Genomic DNA, 27,102 nt, shown 5'->3' on the forward strand with positions numbered 1-27,102 from the left:
TGTGTGTCGGTCTGCTTCACACTGAATCACACATGCGCAGTACCATCAGCTCATCGGTTCTCGAATCGGACACGTCTGACAGAAACGGTTCTTGACCAGGCGGCAAGTAAGTCGACCGGAAGTTGAAGTTGGCAGCGTGCCGCCATCTTGTAGCAGAACTTCACTTGAGTTAGCATCCCATTGACTCCCATTCATTTTGGCGTCACTTTGACAGCGAATAACTTTACATCTGAGGCGTTTAAAGACTCCATTTGTCCATTATTTATTTCTAAAGATACACAACAATGTATAAAGGGCTCCATTACCTTCTATGTTACATTATGGCCCCGTAGAAACAGTTTTTGTAAAAATAGGCTAACGATTACGTAATAACAACTCGACTCTCTGTCGCACAGTAGAGATATTACCGTACAGACAGGAGGAGAAGCTCGCAGGCAATTAACTTAATATGGCGTACTGGCGTTACATTTGAAAATACTATACAAAATAATTAATCAGAATACTTACTCCTGCTCACTCACGACAAAGAACTCTGCAAGAGTCTCTGCAACATTATCTATGGCAGTTTTCACGCACAGCTACTAGAAGATTTACATCTGTCAGACAGGTTGCTGATGTCATCAAGCTTAGTTTGAGTCTGCGAGTCAGAAACGGAAGTGCTAAAAAACGCAAAAAATGGGCTTCACTTGTCTCAATTGAGTTCCAATGGGGTCGCTGTGTCCATTTCTTTTACTGTCTATGTTCTTGACTCGTGAATGAGTTAATGTTTTGTTCGTTATCTGGCTCGGCTCGGTGTTCATCTTCAGTTCTCTCTTCACAGCAGTTCAGTCAGTGTACTGTTTGAGTAAATTAATTACTCCGGGATATTGGTTTGTTTGAACTCAGAGGGAGTGTCAGCCACATTAAAAAAGTTAACAGCTTAAGTAATTTGTGGATTAATGATAATTGGAGATAGGGCTGTGCAAAAAATCGAATGCGATTTTCATGCACATCTCATCAGTAAAGACGCTCCTGTAATTAGAAGTATATCTCCAGCACGTGTGTTCAGATCATGGTTGGCAGGTTTTCACAACAATTCCTGCCCAGTTGCTTCTCAAAACTAGTCCAAAACTAGCCCAATCGCGTTTCCAGGAGGTTCCCCGATAAAAAATTGCTTTCCGGGGTTAAAATGTAAGTTTTATGGCATGGTTGCTTTGGTAAAATATCACGTTATTGGTATCGTCGCTTCGACCCGCGGACATGAAAAACAACCACAGACTTGGCAACATTGGTTGGCATTTACTACACAGAGCCGTAATTCACTGACAATCTACATAAAATCGATTTTAAAATCGGTGGCGATTCTTTGTCGATTTTGAAAGCGATTTTGTGTTAGTTGTCGGTAGACTACGGCTCTGTGTAGTAACTGCCGCTCCACTTGAGCCATTGTTGCCAAGTCTGCGGTTGTTTTTCATGTCCTCGATTCGAAGCAACCCCAATACCAATAACGTGACATTTAGCCCCTAAAATGCGAATTTTACCAAGACAACCATGCCAAAAAAAAAAACGTATATTTTAACCCCGGGAAGCAATTTTTTTTTTTTTATCTGGGAACCTCCTGGAATTGCGATTAGTTTTGGACTAGTTTTGAGAAGCAACTGGGCAGGATTTGTTGTGAAAACCTGGCAACCCTGATCTGAACACATGTGCTGGAGATCACAAACTGATCACAAACTGCTTTGTTTTGAACTCTTTCACAACAGACACGGAAGAGAAGACAAGACAATGCTGAATAAAGTTGTAGTTTTTGTTATTTTTGGACCAAAATGTATTTTCGATGCTTCAAAATATTTGAAACTGACCCTCTGATGTAACATGGACTACTTTGATGATGTTTTTTTTTACCTTTCTGGACATGGACAGTAAACTTAGTTCTGAAGACGAACGGAGGTCTTACGGGTTTGGAACGACATGACATGAGTTATTAATGACATAATTTTGATTATTGAGCGAACTAACCATTTAACCTAATTGTCGCTCAGTATGTATTTTTATTCATTTGTTAATTTGTTAATTATATTATGGCCTATTATATATTTTGAGTGATCCTATATATTGTATTTGTTTTATAGACTTATAGTATCTAGTATCTGTTTTTCTCCTTTCACAGAAGCACTGCAGGTGCATGATGTGAGGATTCAATCCTGATGATCTGTGGTTTATGCTGCTATAAATTTTAGTCCAATTGCATAACATTAACTTGCAGTTTTTGGAAAGGCAAATTATTTCCAGTTCAAAATTACCTGAAAACAACATGAGGGTTAAGTCAATGTTGTCAGCGTCAGACAGGAAGTGAGGCTGTGTGTTTCTCAAACATATATTGTTATTCATAATTTATAGTCTGTTCTCTTTATTATTAATTACAGTGGCCGAGAAAGCTCAACACGCTGCAACTTAAGAAAACACATGCAAATTGAAAAAAACATATGCAAATGAAGAAAACATCTTTATAAGTTTGACAGCACAAGTGTTGCAAATCATCACAACACATGCATATAACGAAACGCGCTGCAAATACTTCACAACACATTCAAATTAAGAATCAATTAATGAAGCATTGCAAATTTATTTTCACTAACCTTGAAATTATATTTAGCTGAGGATTTTAAAGTTAGCCATCTTAAGTAACGTTTTACATTTAATCATGTAATTATTCAGCTTATTCAGGCTAATTATATCCAAAATATAAAGGAATCATGGTGTTAAAAAAAAAAAAAAAAAGAAGAAAACTCACCTTTCAGTTCATTTACTCCACTGACCAGTAGCCACTGCACGATAAACAAATCCCAGCCTGGTCCGACACTTTTTGAGGTTTCCTCTAAACATTTCCATTATGGTCAGTGCTATTTAGCACTTTTGTTAATTGCATGTGTTGTGAGGATTTGCAGCACTTGTGTTGTCAAACTGATGAAGATGTTTTTTTTTTTTTTTTTTGTTTGCTGGTGTTTTTTCAATATGCATGTGTTTTCTTAAATTGCAGCGTGTTGAGCTCTCTCGGACACCGTAAATTAATGTTTTTATTACCTTAAATTATATGTATGTCTGCACTATGTATTTACTCTCTGTAATGGAAAGAAAAAAAATACTTGGAAATAAAACTCTTTCTGATTCTAATATTAACATTTGTGATCATTGTTTCACACCACAGATTCTTCACTGGAACAGAAGTCCAAACCACATTAGGTCAAAGTGTTGAGAAACACACAGCCTCACTTCCTGTCTGACACTGACGACATCCACTTAACCCTCATGTTGTGTTCAGGTCATTTTGAACTGGAGAGAATATTCTTTTTCCCCAAAATGCAAGTTAATGTTATGAAATTTGACTAAAACTTACTGATTTAGCATAGACTAGGTTTAACAAAAGCAATTCCCTTCACGTCTGCATTTTGATTTGGGCAGATCAGTTTGAGCGACTGCAAACAACATGATTATTGATCAGGAGCACAAGCACAACATCCTAGGCAAGAAAATATGCAATCTACCTGAGGGAAGAAGTCTTTCTCTATTGTAAGTTAATTTTAAATAGAGAAAAGAAAAATACTGATTTTTTAAATTGTAACTTCTAGTGTTTATTGAAGCACAAATCCAAGCACCAAAAGCAGCCCACACTCTCTAAGTTCTCTTTAATTAAAGATATACTTTTTCATTAATTCATAGGCAGTTACAGGCAATATTTAAAGGTAGTGACTATCTTGTTATATTTTATATAGTTTTAAGGTTATGTGGCGAGCCTGAGTCTAATATAAGGAAATAATATAGTGAAATACTCACAGATCATGAGAGGCAGTGCACTGGAGCCCATACTGACACATTAACAGACTGTTTTAACGGAGATGCGTCGCTAAATCAGACACTTCCTGCATTTCACAGTTCAAGAAGAGATGAGGGAGGAGACACAACTCTACACAGAGACACAAAACAGGAAGAAAAAGAGATGCATTCTAAGACAATTACCTGCTCTTTCAGTGCAAGCAAGTTGTTAAAGCTGTTTTTGTTCTTGAAAAGACTTGAAAAGTTTCACAGAGAATGTCTCCAGGTAATTTTTCTCACACTGCATTATTTGTTATTAGTTGTTCACAGTCAGAGCTGCACACATTACCAAACAACAATCAGCTCAACCTTTATTAAACTATAAAAAGTGTTGGGATGGTTGTTGTTGCAGCACAGACTGTATTAAATGTAACACCTGTGAACTTCCGTTATTTACATTTTGAGCACACAGACACAGGGTTTATAGTTGTTGAATAAACTCAAGTGTACACAACTATATTGGCGTCAACCGTCCATTATATTTATAGATAAAGAAAAAAAAAAAAAATGGTCGAGAGAGCTCAGGTGCAGCGAGGATGGAGAATCCCCTGGGGCTGAGACCACCACCATCCCTGTGCCTGGACTCAGCTAATCTAGCGAAATCATGGAAAATGTGGAAAGGTGAAAAGAAGAGTTCATGCTGTATATGGATCTCACTTTTGGCGGACGCTGGAGAAGCCGTGAAGCTAAAAGTGTTCAGATATCTCATTGGGGAGACGGGAAGAGAACTATGCGAAACCCTGGTTCCTGCATCATCTCCGGATCGGACAGTAAGCAGCTTATTATGTGCCTTGGATGATCATTGCAATCCAAAAGTGAATGAGACGGTTGAAAGGTACCGTTTTTTTTTGTCAGGAATCAGGCCTCTGATGAGAACATTGACAGATATGTGACGGACTTAAGAATTCTTGCTAGCACGTGTAATTTCGGCCAGATCAAAGACTCTCTCATCCATGATAGAATCGCTTGCGGCATACAGTTCAGTTTTGAGAGAGAGGCTTCTGCGGAAGCAAGATTTGATTTTGGAAAACTGTGTTCAAATCTGCAGAGCAACAGAGTTGTAGCGGGAAAACAACAGAACGATGGAAGGACGAGTAACAGAGGAAGTGCACGCGGTAAAACAGGCCGTGCAAAAATAAACAAGTATGAGCACTGTAAACTGCAAATTTAGCGGGAAAATGCACGAAAGAAACAAACAAAAATGTCCTGCATATGGTAAAAAGTGCAGAATATGTGGAAAAGATAATCATTTTGCCACAATGTGCAGAACAAAAATACATTCAGGAAAGAGAGTGCATAACATTACAGAGTCAGATGATGGGAGTTATGAAGACATCTTGTGTGTAACAGTAGAGACGGTGAACGCAGTGTCGAAGGAGAAACATGCTCCTGGGGAATAAACAGGTGAAGTTCCAGTTAGATTGTGGAGCCAGCTGTAATATAATACCTTTCAACCTGTTGAACCCATCCACACAAACTGAAAAGACTGAGTAGGTGCTGGTGATGTACAATAAAAGCACACTGCAGCCATTGGGGAAATGTATAACTACATTACGGAATCCAAGAAAGAAAAAACTGTACTGGTTAGAATTCATGGTTTGTAGATGAAGGGACTGCAGTGCCGCTATTGGGTAGCAAGCCATGAATCTAATGAAAGTCCAGTATGAAAACGTCATGGCTCTGGATAGCATCGTCACTGAGGAGATGAAAGATGAAATGTGGAACATGGATAATATCAAAAAAGACTATGCTGATGTGTTCCAGAGAGATGGATGTCTGGAGGGTGTGTACAAAATAGAAGCAGACACTACTGTAACTCCAGTAAAATGGCCAAAGAGAAGGGTCCCTGGTGCGATGATGGCACCACTCAAAGCAGAGCTGAGTGATCTTCAACGAAGAGGAATCATCACACCAGTGGACCACTTGTCATTGTCAAGAAGCCGTCAGGAAACCTCAGGATATGCATAGATCCAAGACCACTCAACAGAGCTCTGAAAAGATGTCACTGTCCATTGCCGACAATTGACGACATTCTGCCAGACTTGTCAAGGGCAAAAGTCTTCACTGTGTGTTGTGTCAGGAATGGATTTTGGCATGTGAACCTGGATGAGAAATCAAGTTACATGACCACATTTGCCACACCGTATGGCAGATACAGATGGCTGAGGATGCCAATGGGTATCAGCCCAGCACCAGAGGTGTTTCAGAGGAAGCTCAGCCAAGCTCTGGAAGGATTGCTAGGTATCTATGTAATCGCTGATGACATCCTCCTCACAGGAGAGGGTGAGACGTTAGAAAGAGCAAACCAGGACCACAACACCAAACTGAGAGCACTGCTAAACAGATGTAGAGGGAAAAAAAAAACATCAAACTGAAAGCTGAAAAGTTTCAACTGAGAAGGAGCAAGGTTCCCTACATCGGACATTTACTTACCGCTGACGGGCTCAGAGTCGACCCTGAAAAGGCACGAGCGGTTAGAGACATGCCACGTCCAACAGATGTTAAAGGTGTCCAAAGGTTCCTGGGCATGGTAAACTATCTCTCGAAATTCTGTGATCACCTGTCAGATGGCTGTGAGGTACTGAGCCAGTTAACCAATAAAGACAGTATCTGGGAACGGTCAGATGTGCAAGAGCAAGCATTCACAAGGCTCAAGGATGCCATCACCAAAGCTCCGATTCTCAAATATTATAACCCAGATGAAACGCTGACACTTCAGTGTGACGCATCAGAGACTGGGTTAGGGGCCGCTTTACTTCAGGGGGGGCACCAGTTGCTTATGGAAGCCGGGCATTAACTCAGACAGAAAGGGGTTATGCCCAAATAGATATGTAATGTTTGGCCATTGTCTTTGGTATGGAAAAATTCCATCAGTATACATACGGGTGAAAAGTCAATGTACATTCAGATCAAAAGCCATTGGAAAATATAGTAAGAAAACCCCTGCTGAACACCCCAAAACGCCTGCAAAGAATGTTACTTAGGCTGCAGAGATGTGATATTGAAGTCAAGTACGTTACGGGGAAGAGCATGTTGCTGGCTGACACGCTGAGCTGCACATACTTACCTGAACATGCATCAGAGGGTTCAGCAGAAATACAGATTGAGAGCATGAACATGGTCCAGCACATACATATTGCGGAACAAAGACTCCAGGCCATCAGAGAGGAAACAAGCAAAGACAGGAAACTGCAGTCACTAATTAAATGAATACAAGAAGGCTGGCCAATGAACAAGAAAGACATACCGAACGTCATTGCACACCATCACTCTTTTCAAGAGGAACTGAGTGCCCAGGGTGGAATTGTCTTCAGGGGTTACTGCAGAAGTACCCAGAGACAGTGTGACCGGCTTAAACGCAAGCAAGGTTTCTATCACAAAGTCTGGAAGAAAAGTGATCAGACCTTCCAAGCTTAAAGACTATGTTCAGTAACTTAGTAACACTTACCTCCATTTCTCCAGTGAGAAGAAGAAGAGAAAAAGAAAAGACACTAGACACTTTATTTTGTACGAGTTTAACACGTAACACTTTATTGTGTTATTAAGGACACAAAATTCAGTTAATACAAAGTATAGTGAACATATACATGTTTTCTGAGTTACAGTTCATGAAGTTCTTAAGTGATCAAATTCTCTATCTCCATAATGTTGCAAGTTTAAAAAAATAAATAAATAAAAAAAAGAGAAAGGATGTTGGGATGGTTGTTGTTGCAGCACAGACTGTATTAAATGTTACACCTGTGAACTTCTGTTATTTACATTTTAAGCACACAGACACAGGGTTTATGGTTGTTGAATAAACTCAAGTGTACACAACTATATTGGTGTTAACCGTCCATTCTATTTATAAATAAAGAATAGAATGAAATAAGCAGCTTCTAAAGTTAGCAATGCACAAATAACAACATATCGTCATGTTTTTTTTTTTACTACCTATGGCCTCAGAAAAATGAGGCCCACTATATAAAAACAACCACAAAATGCTGTGACTTCCATTACAAGGTACATCTATAAACCACAAAACTGACAGAAACATCTGCAGAACTCACTTTGACTGTGAACGCTGAGGGATGTTTACATTTTTATTAGAGATGGGACGTTTGACAGTATCGAGGGGTGTATAAATCTCTGTGATCATGTGACTGATGAGGTTTGAGTTCATACGTCACAATGAAACACCTGAAGCGAGGTGACTGATTCAAGTTTTTGGCACGGTTTAATTCGTTATAAGCATGCGTGAAATGCTTGGTGTTCCCTCCCTGCTTCATCGTAACAGAAACACTTTCGTGTCTGGACAATGATTCTCAGAATGAAGACAGCTGCTTTCTCTGAGTATTGCTTTTGTGTCGAAACTGGAATCAACGAGATGTGTGAAATCATTTGAAAGTGGCTGCTATAACTGCAGCTGACCACTAGATGTCACTGGTAGGGTCTGTCTTTGTGGCTTTGAATGTTTTTTTGTTTTGGGCTACACTGTTGCCGTGGGTTGTTTTTCATGTCCCCAGGTTTGAAGGGACTCCAATAACATCATTATCCCCTGGAATGCGAATTTTAGCAAGTTTGACCACAGCAAAAATGGTGTATTTTACCCCTTGAATGTGATTTCTAACTGGAGACCCCCTCAAAACCTGATTGGACTAGTTTTGAGTAAAGATTGGGTGGGTTTTCTTGTTTTCTTTCTGGCAACCCTGCTCAAAAGCTTCACAAGTCCTCACCTGCCCATCTCTAGTGTTTATGGTTATCAAATCTCTACAAACATAAACAACTGATAATAATTCAGACACGTAATGATTCCATATTTATAAGGTTGGAAAAAAAACTCCTGAGATATGAACAATACAATCAGAGTGAATTAACATCTGTTTCTGTTTCCACATCTCACTGAGAGAAGATGCTGGAAAGCTTCTTTCTAACTTCATATTTGTTCCTTCTCCACACTGCTGTACTTAGACTGTAAAGACCAAAAGGGAATTTCTGTTTACATCAACAGGATGTTGTTCAACCAACCTAAATTGTGGTGAGCCTGTTTATTATAATAATAATCTAGCTAAGTGTACATGGGAGACCATGTCCTGACTATACCAAACTATTATCATAGACAGTAATGTTAATTGTTATATATATATATATATATATATAGTGGTCATGACCTCTGACTACAGATTCACTGTTTGTCGTGATCAACGCTGTGCCATCATTTCCACATGGCATGGCACTGTCCGTAGTTTATTAATTTAACTTTGAATAATTTTGCTAAAATTTAAAAGTAAAGGTAAAAGAGGAAAGAAGCACAAGTGATCATGTGAATCGTTTCCTGTCCCCTATATAGTGTACTTCCATTCACCGTACAGAAAATACTAATTCTGTAAACAAGAGACCGATTACAGCCACAGCTTCAGCATCTATTTATAGTGCAGGGGGCGGGAGCTTCGGACTCTAGAGAGCGTTTGATTGGACAGAAGATTTGATGAGAAGATCAAGTGTGATGTGATGTTAGTGGAAGTGAGAGACTGTAAGTTTTGAATACTTATATCTCCTAAATGTGAATTTTGTCTCTGATTTGAAACACACAAGTTGATTCATAACCTTGAGGCTAACATACTAATAATAAAAGCTAAAAAAAACTTACATTTTGATTTCATGGGGACTTTAAGAGCCACCCATGTTATCTTTAAAAGAGCTTTCTCTCTCTCTTTTTCTTCACTGTATATCTATAAAATTACAAGATCATGCTTTGATATATTAAATATACAAAGTTAAAAATTAAACATACATTTTATTTTGAGGCCCAAACGGAGAAAAAATATGCAATTTGGTGCAGATACTAATAATTATATGGACAGAATTCTGAAAGCTTATAATGTAAATCAAGGAGATCTTTATACCAGACTACTTACTAAACATGTAAGAGAATTGGAAAGGGTGAGACCAATTCTGCATGGATACACCTAACATCTCTTATACAGGTACACTTTTTCTGCAAACAGTCTCTGGTCCATATCCCCATCAACAATCAATCATGTCCCAATCCGCCTGTAAGGAATTAACAACCAACACCAACAAGTCTAGACAATTATTTTATGTTTGTTTGTCTATACATTCTACATTATTTTTACAGGATATACGAGAAATAACATCCTTAGAAAGGGACAGGCACTTAAGCCTCAAAGAGCGACGTCAGATGGTGCGGTTGTAGGTTTGTCATTTGATGGAGAGATTTGGGTTAAAGTGAGTAGAAGTATTAAAGTATAATCACTTGACAAATTTTCTTAAATAAATAAAACTACACAAATAAGGTCTATATGAATGTTCATATGTTTGTTTCTTTGTAAAGCTCAACAGCTGACTGCGAAACACAGAAAGACTGCACAACACGAGGAAACGTCTTAGAGCGCCACACAGACAGAGACAGTACAGGCAGCCACATTCATCTCACAATTCCTCTTCTCAAACAAGTTTTCCACTGCCAGGTTAGAGTTTGGGATGAATCCTTTAGAAAGTATTACAGGTTCCAGAACAATATTAAGCAGCCCAGCTTCTGATACTAAACCAGCATATGATAATGATTCTGAAGGATCATGTGACACTGAAGACTGGGGTAATGGCTAATGAAAATTCAACTTTGACAGGAATATATTTTATATAACATTTTATATTTTAACATTTATATTTAACCCGTTATTTAAAATTGTAATAATATTTCACAATATTACTTTTTTTGTTGTTGTTGTTGATCAAATAATTTCAGCTTTGATGATAATTAGAAACTTCTTTAAAAAAAATTGTGTGGTGGCCAGAATTATTAAAATAATAGTATTTTCAGCAGCTAAAATGGTTTGAAGTCAGATATTTCTATCTTTTGCTGTAGTGTGGAAGTAGGAAATATCAGTTTTCAAAACATGAATTTTGTCATTAATTGTAATAATCCAGTGAGATTTCTGTCTGATGACAGCCAGTGCTCCACACAGAGATCATACAGTATATGGTAACAGTCACAAAACGAGAACACTTTTAGGGCATATAATAAGTTGTCACAGTAGTTATCAACTAAGATCCTTGACTATTCCAACCGTGAACATTCTGAATGTCTCTGTTTTCTGTGTACTCTACGTCTCTCTCATTTGAATGTTTTGACATTAACAGAGTCTGAGTTGTCTTTAACTGACATTAACACAATGATTGAGTGGCTAAAGAACAACAGAAACGCTCACAGTCAAGTTGAGGAGTTCATGAAACGTACATCGCCTCATAGAGCTGCATGGATTCGGACTTCTGGAACAGAAACTATTGAGGAAATCAACAGAGAATATCCTAGACTTCGTGACATTCCTGGAATGGTGAGTATAATGATGTGCAGAACAAGACAACCCTACAGAAGTTTTCTGAAGTGTAGCCTGCAGCAGAAATACTACATTAATTTAACTAAATTTAACTAAAATGCTTAAGCTTATTCATTCTTTTGTTACAATCTACCATATATTAATAGCAACTTAATTTTAGGCAATAGGTAAGACATAGGTCATATATTTAATTCAGACTTCAGATGCCTTTTTTTTTTTCTCTCCAGGAATTTGCGATTTTAATGCAAAATCAAATAAAGTGCATAATTTAGAGCCTGCAATTTTTCTAAACTGCTGCAGATTTCCCACATAATTTGGGTCTACACGCGTCATGTGATGTCATCACAACAACATGCTTTCAGCTGATGCCCACTTTGAATCGATCGCTAAACTTTTGTATATGCCGTTGTTTCATTCCACTGTGAATCACGCATGCCTCTCCAAAACACACACACACACACACACACACACACACTGATGTGAAAAAAAGGGAAGTCAGGTTTTACATGTTTTCAAATAGCTGTTCATATTTTTGTATTCGCTATGGTGTATATCAAACCAACAAAAAGGCTTCATACATTTTGTGTCATAAATACTGTTCTTAAAGTTATTTTTATTATATTATAAAATACTAACTTGTTATAAGCCATGTAAAGCTTGAAGTAATTCAATAAGTCAGAAAATCATGCAGCTTTTTAACCTTAAATAACATTTAAAAGACAAAAAAGAAAAAAGAAATCATGTTTTTTTTGTTTAGTTATTGATACACAAGGCTTTTATTGTCCATGTCATGATATAATGAGAATATGGAGGAGGAAAAACAGCTCATTTGTATTCAGAAACCAAAACTGAGCAAAAATAGCTACTTGGTGCACTTTATTATTTATATAGTCAATATGTAAATTAATCTGGTTTTTATAACAGTGTGCTATTCAAGACATTGACTACAATGATGGCAAGATGAACAAATAAATGTTCCTCAAAACACTGTTGTATCATTATTCAATATATATTCTAACACGATTTGTCTAATGATTTTGATCATGTAGAGAGTTTTTTAAGTTTTATTCATCTTGATAATTTAGGGTCGATGGAAATTCATCTGTTGAATATGCTCCAGTTTTATAGGGTTAAAAGGACAACACTGAATTTTCTCTTTAAAATGTTTTCACTGTTCTCTTATTATAAATTACAGCCCAGAGCAGTGAATAAAGACACCAGTTATAAGAAAGAAGAAGCTTTATTGGCTTGGTAAAAAAAAAAAAAAAAAAATCTATATATTTGTATACAGTGAAATAAAGTACTAATAATAATGCTAATATATAGACAATGATATCTTTATAACAGTCTAACAGAAACTTACATAAAATGATATAAATATCAGTCACTCTGTCTCTCAATGTCTTAGTAAGATGAGATTTAATACTTTATATTACAGCTCTTTAGTTTCAAAACATGGAATGCAATACAATACAATAATTACTGAGAAAATGAATATAATCATGTTTAGATAAACAGGTAAAGTTATTTCAATCCAGTAAATGTATAAAGACCTATTATTTGTTAAAAAAGTATGATACAAATCAGATGACCGAAGACATATAGAAGGTTATTATTAATAAAAATAAAAATAAAAAAGCACACAAAAAATCATCATCAATTAAAAACATGTGAAGATGTAATTTGTCATCACATAACTGTTGTTAGTTTTATCTGAAACAGTCTGCTCCGTCTTATCTCTGGAGGTCTGTTCACTTAAAGTGTCATAATGAACCTGTTCCTCACATTCAATAAAATGTTCATATATCAGATATTATTGATGTCTCTGTCTCAGCTTTTATTGACAATCAGGTTAAAACTGAATAAATCATCTCTGGGCTGAAATGCCATTAGTTTGAACATTTCTCATCCGTGGGTCTGTAGAAGAACTGATCAACTGCAGTAAAATGGATTGATATTATTTAAAAGTTGTGTTTGTTTCCTAATTTAGGATGATATCTAGGATAAAATCATATGATAACATAATATAAAAATATTAAATATAATATAAAAATAAAACTATAATAATACAATATAAATAATATGAAATCATATGATAAATGATAACATTTAGGATGAAATCTATGTAAAGTTGTATACATGAGACCCCAGGAGCAGGGGCGTAGCCATCTTTTCAGAAGTGACGGAGACAGAAATTATATATATATATATAAACATAAACATTTCTATAATCTATATAGCCTACCAATCAACAGTTTTTGAACTGTAAGATATTTTGTTTTTAAAGAAGTCTCTTCTGCTCACCAAGCCTGCATTTATTTGATCCAAAGTACAGCAAAAACAGTAATATTGTGAAATATTTTTATATTTAAATTAAAAATTTTTCCCTTATTGAATATATTTTAAAAAGTAATTTATTTGTGTGATCAAAGCTGTATTTTCAGCATTTTTACTCCAGTTTTCAGTGTCACATCCTTCAGAAATCATTCAAATATGCCGATTTGCTGATTATTAATATTTAAAACATGAGGTTTTTTTTCAGTATTCTTTGATAAATATAAGGATCCAAAGATCAGCATTTATGTGAAATAAAAAGATTTTGCAACATAATACACTATATCATTCAAAAGCTTAGAGTCAATATCATTTCTGTTTTTTGGAAAATATATTAAAGAAATTAAAACTCATATTTAGCAAGGACTCTTTTGTGGGTTCGAGTCTCAGGCCAGCAACACCACTGCTCTCCGGGCACCGCAGCATAAATGATGACCACTGCTCCGGGTGTGTGTTCACTGTGTGTGTGTGTTCACTGTGTGTGTGTGTGTGGATGGGTTAAATGCAGAGCATGAATTCTGAGTATGGGTCACCATACTTGGCTGAATGTCACTTCACTTCACTTTGAATTGATCAAAAGTGATGATAAAGTAATAATTTTTCAAAAGATTTCTATTTCAAAATACATGCTGTTCTTCTGAACTTTCTATTGATCAAAGAAACCTGACAAAAAAAAAAAAAAAAAAAAAAAATCTACTACGCTGGATTCATTATCATAATGTGTTTTTTTTTTTTTTTGTGAGAAGCAAATCAGAATATCAGAATTATTTATGAAGGATCGCGTGACTGGAGTAATGATACTAAAAATTCAGCTTTGAAATCTCAATAAATTACATTTTGAAATATATCCAAATAGAAAACAGTTAATTTAAATAGGTTAGTAAAAATATTTCACAATTTTTCTGTTTTGCTTTACTTTGGATCAAATAAATGCAGGCTTGGTGAACAGAAGAGACTTATTTACTGTTCAAAAACTGTTGACTGGTAGTGGATACTATACGCAACTTTACTTTTTCTCTAATTTCTAGATTTTAATTGGCTTAGAAATCTATAACTGCTAGACAATAACAAATAATAATGTTTTTTTTTATATACTACAAACTATTTTTTTTTTTTATCACACAATAAGGCAGAATAGTTTCTAATCTGTAATAAAAGCTATGTCAATAGGTACTAAATTGTTCATCCTTTATTTATCACCTGCAGGAGATTACTTGAAAAACCATATATTGTTGCAATCGTATGTTTAATGTCTTTGTGTTTGCAAAAGTTTCTGGGCTTTTTTTCTGTGTAAAAACTGTTTTAATACAGCAATAGCTGGACGCATTTGCCCATATTAGGATCTTCCTGAAATGACTTTCTGCGCGAGAGCGCCCTCTGGCTTCGAGTATGAATTTAATGAAACGCACACTGCAGGAGAGTTTGCGCTCTGTGATGTCCATCTCGCTGTATTCTGGGTCCGAATTAAATATCAAATCATATGCAGACTATCCCGTCTCTTTGAGTTTAAATCTATGTTTATTCACACCAGCTCTTGAAAACCTCTATGAGAAAAACTTGACCGAAAAAGTGCGGGGGACGAGGTTCCATGATATTAAAAGTGGGGGGGACACGTCCTCCACGTAATCTACGCCCCTGCCCAGGAGAATCAGAAACACTAATTGTCTGTGTGTGTGAGTGTGTGAATGTGTGTGTGTTAGTCTTGTGAGTTTCCTTCAGTCTGAGACTCCAGGATCCTGAGACTCTGCACACGGTTTGAAGAATGAATGAAATCAGATTGAAGTTTGTTCCTCTGTTACAGCGTACTGGCTTTGGTCTTCAGTAGATGTAACTGTGAGACACACACACACACACACACACACACACACACACACAAACACACACACACACACACACAGCATTCACTTTCACAATTCAGTGTCACACTTTCTGTTTTGCTTCTACTGCAGCTACTGCTTATGAATGAGCACCATCTGTTGTAAATACTGATTTATTACATAAAGACGAAGAGTAAAGGGCTGTCTGTCAGTGAATGTGAATCATTGGTAAAAGTGAGTGAGATGGAGAGAGACGGATCAGACAGAAGTGTTACCTCTCGCTCTGTAACATTTGAACAGCAGCACGACTGTCGACAGCAGATACGGACAAGCTGCCAGAAGAAAACTGAGGATGCTGAAGACAGAAATCTGACCTGAACCTGACAAACAGACACAAACACATTATTGAGACACATTACAGTCCTAAAGACTTTCAGATACTTTCTCAGGGAACCCAATGTTTTATGAGTATATTGTCATTTTAAACAGGCAAGTATTTATCACAGATTTTACTCACCATTAACAGACAGATGTATTCTGTTACTGTCCTGTGATGAGTTTGGTCTCTGATCTCTCTGTCCTCTACACCAGTACTGACCCTGATCAGATGTAATTACTCCTCTGATAGTGAGAGTGTCTCTGTTTACAGTGTAACGACCAGACGTCTGTAACATTACACCGTCTTTATACCAATCATATCTCCAGTCAGATGTCTTGTAATTGGTCCAGTCATATCTCCTATCATCTGTCAGTCCATTTCTCCGTCTCCAGTTACTGTAAGACTCAATCACACAGGTCAGATTGACCGTCTCTCCAGTGAATACAGGACTGTCTGGAGTCACAGTCAGTGAAGATCTGGGGGAATCTGGGAAGAGAGAAGACAGAGCTCTTTCAGTCAGAAACATGATCTGATCGTCTGAGTTCCTGTGTTTGTGTGACACTGATGATGGAAATGGCCTCTCTGTGTTGTTTTATTTTAATTTATTTATTATTATTATTATTTTTGCTTCTGTTAACTAAATGTTTTCAGGCAAGTTCTTCTGAGAATTTTAGACATAGTAAATTGTTTTCACACCAGTACTTTTACTTGTAACTGAGTATTATTTCAGCAGTGTAACAGTACTTGTAGTTAAGTACACTTTTTCAGTACAGTTTTTCTTACCTTCTCTGATTTTAATCATCTAAAGATCCTTTTGTTAATAGAAAGATATCATGCATGTTAAAGGTTCTTCATTGAGCCATCAAAACCAGTAAAAGCTGTATATTTACACAGAAATAGTATGATGTTCAGGTCTCTGCTCACACACATCAGACTGAAGTCTTTAGCTGTTGTGTTCTTACCCAACAAACATGAGACGTCTATACGACGTGCAGATCAAGTCTAAGTTGCGTCGGTCGGTCTGGACCATATCTGGACGTCTACACGACTTGCAAATCTGGTTCATATCTGGTTTAAAATTTGAACGTCGGGCTAAGGATTTTCTTGGACATCTTTAGAACGTGCAGAACAAGTTCAGGAAATTGACATAAGTTTTTTTTATATAAACACAAAGCAATCCTTTGATTTCTGATTTAAATATCACATGTAGCCTACTCTTCTGAAACATCTAGGTGATAAATTAATGTAATATATACATGTTTAAAAACAAAGGCCTACTTAAAGTACCATAATGTGACCATATACAATCTTACATGTATTTATTTATTTATTTGAGTGGTATTTTTCACTGGAGCATTGACAGAAAAGCAGTTTTCATCTAGATCTAAATATAGTTAAAGGATTAAAAATAATAATGTTTAATATATTTGAATAGATAATTCGATTAATATTACATCATATTAAATAATAAATATTTAATACATAGATTTAAATGAAATGAAATACATTGTATTTAAACGTGCGCTCGCCATGAAGGGCATTGACGTGATGTTACGTTAGTGACGTAAACGTGATGGCAGAAAAAAAAAAAAAGTAAACGTGATGGTGCAAACAATCTCGAAGACGGAAGAATAATTCAGTTTATTACAAGAGACTGAAGATATAACTACTGCCATTTATTTATTTCTACGTTGAGGACAATTTATAAACCTACTGAGATACCTGACTAACGAACAACCTTCACAATGGGACGGAGCTAATTAACGTTAACGTTACTTTGAAATTCAAACAGTAGCGGTCATCTGACTACTGGTGTTGAGCCAAAGGTAAGCATAAATGTGCTTTTATTCTAATGTATTTATTCTAATTCTAATCTAATGTTAAATTTCAATTCAGATTAATATTTAAAATTATTTGGATTAGAAAGATTATATATTTTCAAATTCCTCTTTTGGTAATTTTACATATCCCTGTTGGTTTATTTTAGGTGGTTCAATTTACAGTCTGAGGTAAAATTATGATGATCCTTTTTAACTTGGTTATTAAAACTGGTCACAAAAACAGGTGACCATAATTTTTCTTGATCAAATAAAATCAACGGTTTTGTGATTTTGTACATATATTTCTACTTTTCAGGACGGTTTAACTTCTGATTCATAATCTACACACTCTACTGGTAATGTTGACACTACTGACACCTAGTGGTAAGTTTTAGTAACGTTACTGGCAAATACAAACACATTCTGTCACTACATTAACAATAATGTAAGATTTTCTGAACTTTGTCTAGTGTGAAGTGTTCGTTCTTGTATTAAAACAGCCTTTGTGGTATCCTGGATGCTCAAGCGATCCTGTGAAATTAGGCAATTTAAACTTTAGAATAGTTTTTTTTAAAATCACGTTTTGAAATGATTTACTAAAGACAAAAAATCAGTCTGGCAGAATTTTCTGCTCATGTCTTCACCACAGAGGTAAAAATGAGCATTGTGAAGCTATATTTATATTTATGATAATCATTTATATTTCATGTTTCAGGGCAGTTGGTGAAGACAGAGAGCTGTTGTGACGATAGGACAGTTCCTCCTCACCAGTCTCTGCTGTGGATGGACGCCTGTCCACTAGCACTGGACATTTACAACATTTTGGAGCCAGGGACCCCTAGCAGATACGATTTTTCAAGGACACCCTCAGAATTACAAGATTTGAAGGTTTAAAATGATTGTGGGTTGGAGTATAATGAACATAATATGATTGTTTTATTTATTCATTTAGTTTTTTCAAGTGATCCCCAATTTTTAAATAATACATTTGATCAATACCGCACAATATAGGGCTAAGTTGCACCAGGTCAGGAAAAAACAGATAAATTATCGGTGTATAAGAAACATTTTGCTATTAATTTCAGAAATAATTTAAATACTGATAAATAAAATGTAATAAAAATGTAAAGAAACTTAAAAACTGTAAACACTGTAAATATTTTATTTTCCCTCACTTTCAAATCATCTATACAAAACAGAACAAAAATAAAAATATTTAGGCCTATGTATAAAATAAACTAATTCTAGTGCCATTAGTTACAAGCAGTATTTCTTTTGTTAAATAAAGAAACCAAAAAAAAAAAAAAACACTTGCCATCTCAGTTTCTGTGAACCTCATCTTGAAATGTAGAAAACACAGAGGTACAGACAATTCAACTGTGTACAGACAGACTTGAGAGAGTGAGAACTACATTTATAGAAACATTTAAGTGCCCACTTTTATGTTTACATTGTGCTTAGGCTTTTTGACATTACATGCATTATATAAGTTACTTTGTAATAATTCAGCACATCTCAGAAGATTCAAAAATATGACTTGGAGTCTGAAAGATATGGTATAAAATATTTTGTGGACCCATTTGCTTTGGTCCTGAACCCCAGATCGAAAACCCTTGCATTATAGTATATTGTGTTTATTATTATTATTATTATTATTATTATTATTATTATTATTATAGTGCATGCAGATAATATTTAGGCACACAAACACTTGACTATTGCATGAATAAAGAATACCATATTTAAGAATTTTATGCTAATTGCAGTTTAAATAAATATGAAAAAGCTTAAAAAGTGAAGCTCCATCAGGTGAACATGTGTGGACCCAACTAAACTAAATTGTTTGTTGTTATTTGTTATCCACTGTATAATGAGTGAAATGTATTTTATTTTTATGTTTTTGTGTGTGTGTGTGTGTGTGTGAACACACTGTTTCTTTAAGTTTATTTACAAGTAGAAATATAAATTGCATGGAAATAAACATGAGATTTAATTGAATGCAGCCTAAGAGTGTTTATTTTGTCTAGAAATCTGAACTCAATTTTAACCTCTGTACGTCGATATTGGACGTCCAAAAGACGTCATAAAAACTTTCATTCTGGCTCTTCGGGGGACGTCATTTCAACGTCCGACAAAGACGTCATTTCGACGTACTTTTGCTCAGTGGGTATAGTGTCATGAGTGTTGTGTTTTTAAGATGATGCTTCATACTTCAGATTTAAAATACATTTTGAGATTCCTGTAAACAGTTCATTGTTGCATCTGTTGTGAACACAAGAACAGCTTCTGTGTGAACATCTCTTTAATAAGTTAAAAGAGAAATATACAAACTCTCAAATGAAGTGGAACAATCATATTTATGATTGGTGTGAATGTAACATCTGAGAATGAGAAAGTCTTTTGATTGGATGCGTGATCATACATGTAGTGCAGGACAGTGATATTCAACTCACCTTTCACTGAGAGAGAAAAGGAGCTTGATTGTGTTGAGACTGATCTTATCTGTCCTCTACACCAGTACTGACCCTGATCAGACGTAATTACTCCTCTGATAGTGAGAGTGTCTCTGTTTACTGTGTAACGACCAGACGTCTGTAACATCACACCGTCTTTATCCCACTCATATCTCCAGTTATATGTTTGGTCAATTCTCCATATCCAGTCTCTGTAACTGTAACTGTAACTGCGAGTCTCAATCACACAGGTCAGATTGACTGTCTCTCCAGTGAATACAGTTTTGTCTGGAGTCACAGTCAGTGAAGATCTGGATAAATCTGTGAAGAAAGACAGAAAACACAGTGACTCAAACACCTCTTTCCCTGAAACTGTGTAAATGTTTCACAGAACTGAACTGATCCATGCACACATCCAGTGAAACGACAGACTTCTGTTCAGTGACGGATGCTGGATCTGTTTATTATCATTCAGTTCATTTTAACCAGGAGCTGCAGCTCTGCAGAGTTTAGATTCATCCTTAATTAAACGAGTCATTCATGAAACCAGTGCCTTTTCCACTTGGAATAATAATAAAAACAATAAAAATAAAGTACATTTAATCCACATATTTAAAATATCCATGAAATTAAGACACCCTTAAAATTACAAGAAATCGTATTGTGCCGTCTCAGACTGTCATTTATTATTTTATGACTATTTTTCTACCTCATGTTTTGATACCTCATGTTACCTCAAGCGTTACTAGATATTATATTTTAATTAGAGGTTTGTGATAGTTTTCACATATATGAGCAACATTTTAACCCCTCTTTTCACTGTTTACTTTTACAAATTGTTTACAATTTTGGATTTTTATATATTTATATAAGTCATTCAGATGACCAATCATGTCCTAATTTTGCAGCCAATTAAGAAAAAAATATCTGTACAAACAAGACATTAAAAAAAAGGCTTTGTGAATAAACAATATAAACAAACAAACAACTTATGAACATTTTAACAGGCTTGTTTTTATACAATTAGATCTCATTAGTTAATGCATTAATTAACATGAACTAACAATAAGTCATATATTGTGAACAGTTATTAAGTATTCGTTCACTTGTTTGCTCATATTAGTTGCATTTAACTGATGTTAATAGATGCACTTTTAATTTTAAAAATGTTTAATTAAAACATTGCTAAGATTAATAAATGTTGTTTATTCATTTTTAGTTCATGTTAACTGGTGTAGTGTAACAAATGAAATCTTACTGTAAAGTGTTATGTTGTTTTTAAATGTTCTTACTTTTAATTTAATGTAAATTTATTATTATTATTATTATTATTATTATTATTTGTTTGACTGTGATGGTTTTATTTAGTATAGAATTTACCACACAAAGCACATCATGATAAATGATGAATCCTCACTGTTGGAATAATTGTGAAAGGAGTCACTTCCTATCACTAAGGCTTTTTTTTTTTTTTTTTATACAGTAAAAACAATAATTGTGTACCATTTTAATACCATTAAACTGGTTAACTGAACTCTTTTGTAATGCAGTGATGGTAAACCTTGTTTACTGGAATTGTGTTCATAGTTTTTGAGAATGAAACTGTCTTTATTTAGTTTTCCTGACTAACACGTGCTGATGATTGTCTCGATCTGAACCAGACTGATGTTCTCCAGACCTGAGAGCTGATGGACGAGGCAGGTGTGTGTGTGTGTGTGTGTGTGTGTGTGTGGGCATGTTTTTGTGTCATATCAGGACACATCTCTGTATAATGTCATGGGTATGACACAGGTATTACAAGGAGAGGGTGACTTATGAGGACATAACCCATGTCCCCATTTTTCAAAACACTTCTAAATCATACAGAATGAGTTTTTTTGAGAAAGTAAAAATGCACAAAGTTTCCTGTGAGGGTTAGGGTTAGGTGTAGGGTTGGTGTAGGGCCATAGAATATACAGTTTGTACAGTATAAAAACCATTACACCTATGGGATGAACACACTTTACACAAAAACAAACAAGTGTGTGTGTGTGTGTGTGTGTGTGTGTGTGTGTGTGCGTGTGTGTGTGTGTGTGTGTGTGTGTGTGTGTGTGCGTGTGTGTGTGTGTGTGTGTGTGTGTGTGTGTGTGTGAAGAAATCCCTAGGCTTATTCAGGGTGAGTTTATTATTTTTCTTTTTTCAGATGAATGTTAATTGCACTATTCATAAAATATTTATTTATACTTGGCAATGTATAACATATTCCTACATGATGATTCTATTATTTCTGAAAGAAAGTGCACAGGGTTACAGTAAAAACATGAATCTGACTGATAGATATACTGTGTTCTGTTATTTCAGAGTTGCTGTTAATGTTATTATTTTAGCAAATCATTTTCTACATACATTCAGTTCAATTAAATCAGTCAGGGTTATATCGCTAAATTTATTCATCCTGGAGCAAAATCTATTGATGTTAAATGATGATTAAACAGATGTGAATCTGAACACTCACCTGATACAGTCAGTGTAACAGCAGAACTGGTGTCTGATGATCTCTGTGGGTTGTATGTGTGTCCTCTACAGCTGTAATTACCACTGGAAGACCACTCAGCTGTGAAACTGATCTCTGCTGCTGCTGTTGTGTGTGGATAGAAAGTGTTTCCATTTTTAAACCAGCTGTATGTCCACTGAATGTGTCCTGCTCCCTGTATGTCACATGTGAGAGTGACTCTCTCTCCGCTGAACACACGCTCATCTGGAGTCACCTTCACTACAGCTTTTGGTCTCTCTGTATTAATAAACATATGAGTAAATATTGATCATTATCATTGTATCAATCACTGTTATGAACTCAAAACCTCCTCATGAAACATCAAAGAACTAGAAAACTATTCAGATTTGTTAAATTCCCAGCACAGTACCTTGAGTGAGTCCAGCGTGGATGAAGGACATCAGCACTAAAAACAGAAGAAACACAGATATGAAGCATTTCCATTCATTCAACACAATGCAGATCACTGAAACATGTCTAGAGTTTGAACTGAAAGTGTTTTTCTGTGTTTTGAAGCTCATCATGAGAACTGATGCTGGAGATTCTCCATCATTTAACATCAACACACACAATGACGTCACAGGACTCATGAACCGATACGAGAGTCGATTCACTGATGATTCACTGCTGCCCAGAGAAGCACTTTCAACCTCTGAGATTCACAACATACAACACATGAGTATATTCTCATCCACCAGTGTGACGTCTGTTTTAACACAAAGGAACAAGCTGCTCGTGATGCTAGTCACATGACTGTCTTCTGTAAATAAAATATATGTATTTACCAAAAGCATATTTTAGCATATCTACAGTATATAATCATATTTATTATTTCTTTTTTTTTTTAATCTCCTGTTCAAAAATAGGAAAATAGACATGATATAGTTGTATATAATTATACTCACTGTATAAAACTGTATATAATACACATTTTGAAACTGTATTGCACATCTGCTGCTGCCATTATAAAGACCCATTGTGAATATTTGTGATTTTCAGTGGTCAGAAAGGATTTAAACTTTTAATTTTAAATCTTTTACATTTTGTAAACTCAGAGATGTGGATACGAACAGCAATAAAATCACAGACTACCGCTTGTAAATGGTGTCTGAAATAAAATCACTTTTGTATTAAGACACTTGTGAACAGGTTACATGCAGTAAAATGGTTCATCTTTCTCATCACTGATTATTCACTGAAACTATAGCCACAAAACTCCTGAACAAATGAGGTCAAAGTGTTTGAGATGCACTCACTTCCTGTTTGACGCTGCTATCATCAACTTAATTGTGACTTTATAGCGGCCCAAAAAATTATTTAGACATTTAGAGTGTTTTCACATGAAGTATATTTAACTGTCACTCACATTTTTGAACATAGACTTCAAAGGATGAATTTTGAGATTTTAAGTTTTCAGCTGATATATAATTTCTGATGATTTCTAAAATGATAGAGAAAAAAGGCAACAAAGAAGTTTTTTTTTTTTTTTTAAACAAAGGTCAAAACTCCTGTTATAATGTAGATTTTTGAGGGTGCACTCTTGTCATAAATTAATCTATTACTTTCCCACATAATTTTTAACAAAAAACATTGGTAAAATATATATTTGGGAGTCTTAGACCTTTCCAATGAGTTTGTAAAGATTAGATTAGATTTTATTGTAATATAGTGAAGTAAATGTAGGCGTTCCTTATACGAGAATTTATGAACCAATGAACCAAACTCAGTTCAGTTAAAGTGAAGCAGAAAAGAAAACTGCTGCATGTGACCTCAGTGCTTTCAGTGTTCACAATGTGAACATGATAATAAAATATATTCATATCTGAAGTATATCACAACAAGTGGCCTTTAATTTAACTAAATATAGCAAAAACATTTCACAAAATAAAACGTGATAATAAATGTGATGTGAATAATTACAGATTCTTTCTGATAGTCAAGCTTTAGTGGAACATGTTTCTGCTCATTTCTTAAGGTCTATAAACCTGAGCAGAACTGACTTCAAACATTCACTCAACATGATGTTGAAACAACGTGTTAAAACTGTGAAAAAGTGTCTCAGAAAACAGAAGTTAGATCTAAAAAAGCTTGAGCATCATCTGTTGGCTCTTGGTTGGACATGTTGTGTCTAATGCAGTGGAATTCATACATTTTTAAAGAGATCGTTCACCCCAAAATGATAACCCTGTCATTATTTACTCATCCTCGTGTTCTTCTAATCCAGTACGGCCTTCGTTCATCTTTTGAACACAAACTAAGATATTTCTGTTGAAATCCTTCATAGACAGGAAGGTAACTACCAGGTTCAGAGCCAAGAAATGCAGTAAGAACACTGTTAAAACAGTCCATGTGACATCAGTGGTTCAACTGTCATTTTATGAAGCTACGAGAATACTTTTTGTGTCCAAGAAAACAAAAATAATTACTTCATTCAACTATCTCTTCTCTTCCTTGTCAGTACAAGGACGCATGTGTGTGATGCTGCTGAAGCATGAGCCGGCGTTCTGATGGAGAAACATCTCTCTGTTCATCGTCTCTTTATTCTGGTTCAGATAAATAAGGCTGGGCAAGTCACCCTGTCTGTCCACATCTGCAGACACAGTGGTGTGCACAGACCTCTGGAGGGGCAGGGGCGAAATGCTGATTATGAGGGCACCATCACAGACCGGGAAAGTGCTTTTTTTTCATGATCATGTTTGTCATGTTGGTTTTTCTATTTTGCAAGCTGTTTGAGCATCACAGTCAAACTAGTATCCCAATAATAAAGACAAAACTCGTTACATTAAGGTAACAGAATATGAAAAAGTATGGATATTTAGGCCAAAATGGGATAGGATAAAAATCATAAATTAAGTCATAAATTAATCTTTGTTATTAAAAAACAAACCAAACAAAAACAAAGATACACATTACAAATACACATAATACACAAAAATAAAACAGTGTTTTATTTTCAAGTACAATAGTATTTAGCCGAAGAAACCTGAATGAGTTTCCTTCTGCTAAACATAAACACTATTTTGAAGAAGATTGAAAACCAAACAGTTTCTGGTTCACAGTGACTTCCAGAGTGTTTTCCCCTCTTACTGTCAAAGTCAGTGTGGACCAGCAACTGTTGGGTTATCAGCTTCTTCAAAATATATTCTTTTGTGTTCAGCACAAGAAAAAAATAAAATAAAAACGAATAATAATATACTTTACGTTTGTGATTGAATAAACAATGGCAGAAATTAAATTTTAGGGTGAACTATCCCTTTAATTACAGTGGCACCATGTTCAGTACTGTCCCTTTAAGACCTGCACACATCTAAAATACAGACATGCATCTGTTTCTTTCAGTTATTTACTTTCATTTTAGACATAACCAACTGAGACTATACATCAACCTGGTGTGTTTTACCTCCTCTGACACCTTTGGTAGGCTGTCAAGGAAAATGTTTTCCACACAACACTCTTACTTGAGCTCACTCCTATACAGATTTTGATATAACTATACTGCCCTTCCCCAAATATCAGCACGATCCGACAATAACATTCCATCTTCGGAGCGCAAACTATGAATAAACCATTTCTGCCCATTCTTTTTTTCCATACTGAAAAAGTATTGGGGTGGTGCATCCATTTGGTTAACATTGTGAGTATACTGTTGAGTCAATAGTCTTATTTTTATCTTACTAACATCCCACCACTGTTGCAATGAATAAAAAGAAGACTTCTTTGTTCTGTGAGTTTCCCAGAAATACTTAAATTATTCATTAAAACTAATTATAATTTAACAAATTAGTATGCACTTTTTGGTTTTATTGAGCTTAAAATAAGCTTACAGTGCACCATACTATGATCTGTAAAACTTACTGGTGTTATATAACATTTATTGAAAATACTAAGATGGTGATTAAAATCTGTCCAGCCCAATATATGCTAAATGTAAAATAAATACAAAGAAACAGTTTGCGATTTCTTCTTATCCTATTTATTTATGAAAAACGATCACTGTTATCCTTTCTTGCCCTCTTTGCAAAAAAAAAACAAAACAAAACAAAAAACTGTGATTTTTCATGACTGGCTTTCATAGTTTAGAAAGATAAAATCCTTTTTTAATAGACCTTATAACTATTTTAGTATAATCATATCAATTAAAAAGTAGCATTTAAAAAATTGTATTTAAAACGTAGCGTTAAAAGGTGTAATGGTGTAATTTTTTACCATATAAAATGTAATATTATTAGCAGCTAGCTAGCAACAGCATGCTTTGTGATTTGATCTAGTTTCATCTCACTCCAGTCGAACTTTAAACTAAATGATTTTATCAGTAATTTACTACACATTGTCATAGGCCTATACACACTGTGGATTATTAAGGCTAAATTTTACTAAAAACTCTTGCTAAATGGGGTAAGCACACTTACTTTCTCACTTCAGATGTGTACGTTCTTCTAAGAAGTAATGATTTGTTACACACAGATTCAGACACTGATGGGCAGACCAATTGCTTTAACCATTCATTATAATGAATCGGCTCAAAGGAGTCATTAGGTCGCGAATCGGACTTTAGCGGACGTATTGTGTGGGAA

At 35.3% G+C, this 27,102-nt stretch overlaps 1 protein-coding gene across 2 annotated transcripts in view; it reads right to left on the reverse strand.

Annotated features, from left to right (window-relative positions):
• Window positions 1–27,102, reverse strand: part of LOC127962249 (B-cell receptor CD22) — a 113,867-nt gene that overhangs the window by 80,190 nt on the left and 6,575 nt on the right. For both annotated transcript variants that reach the window (XM_052561797.1, XM_052561796.1), the window contains exon 2: window positions 22,899–22,934. In XM_052561797.1, the coding sequence (XP_052417757.1) occupies window positions 22,899–22,934 (36 nt within the window). The remainder of the gene's footprint in view (window positions 1–22,898; window positions 22,935–27,102) is intronic.

Source organism: Carassius gibelio, chromosome B7 (genome assembly GCF_023724105.1).
Source record: "Carassius gibelio isolate Cgi1373 ecotype wild population from Czech Republic chromosome B7, carGib1.2-hapl.c, whole genome shotgun sequence".
NCBI classification, from domain to species: Eukaryota; Metazoa; Chordata; class Actinopteri; order Cypriniformes; family Cyprinidae; genus Carassius; species Carassius gibelio.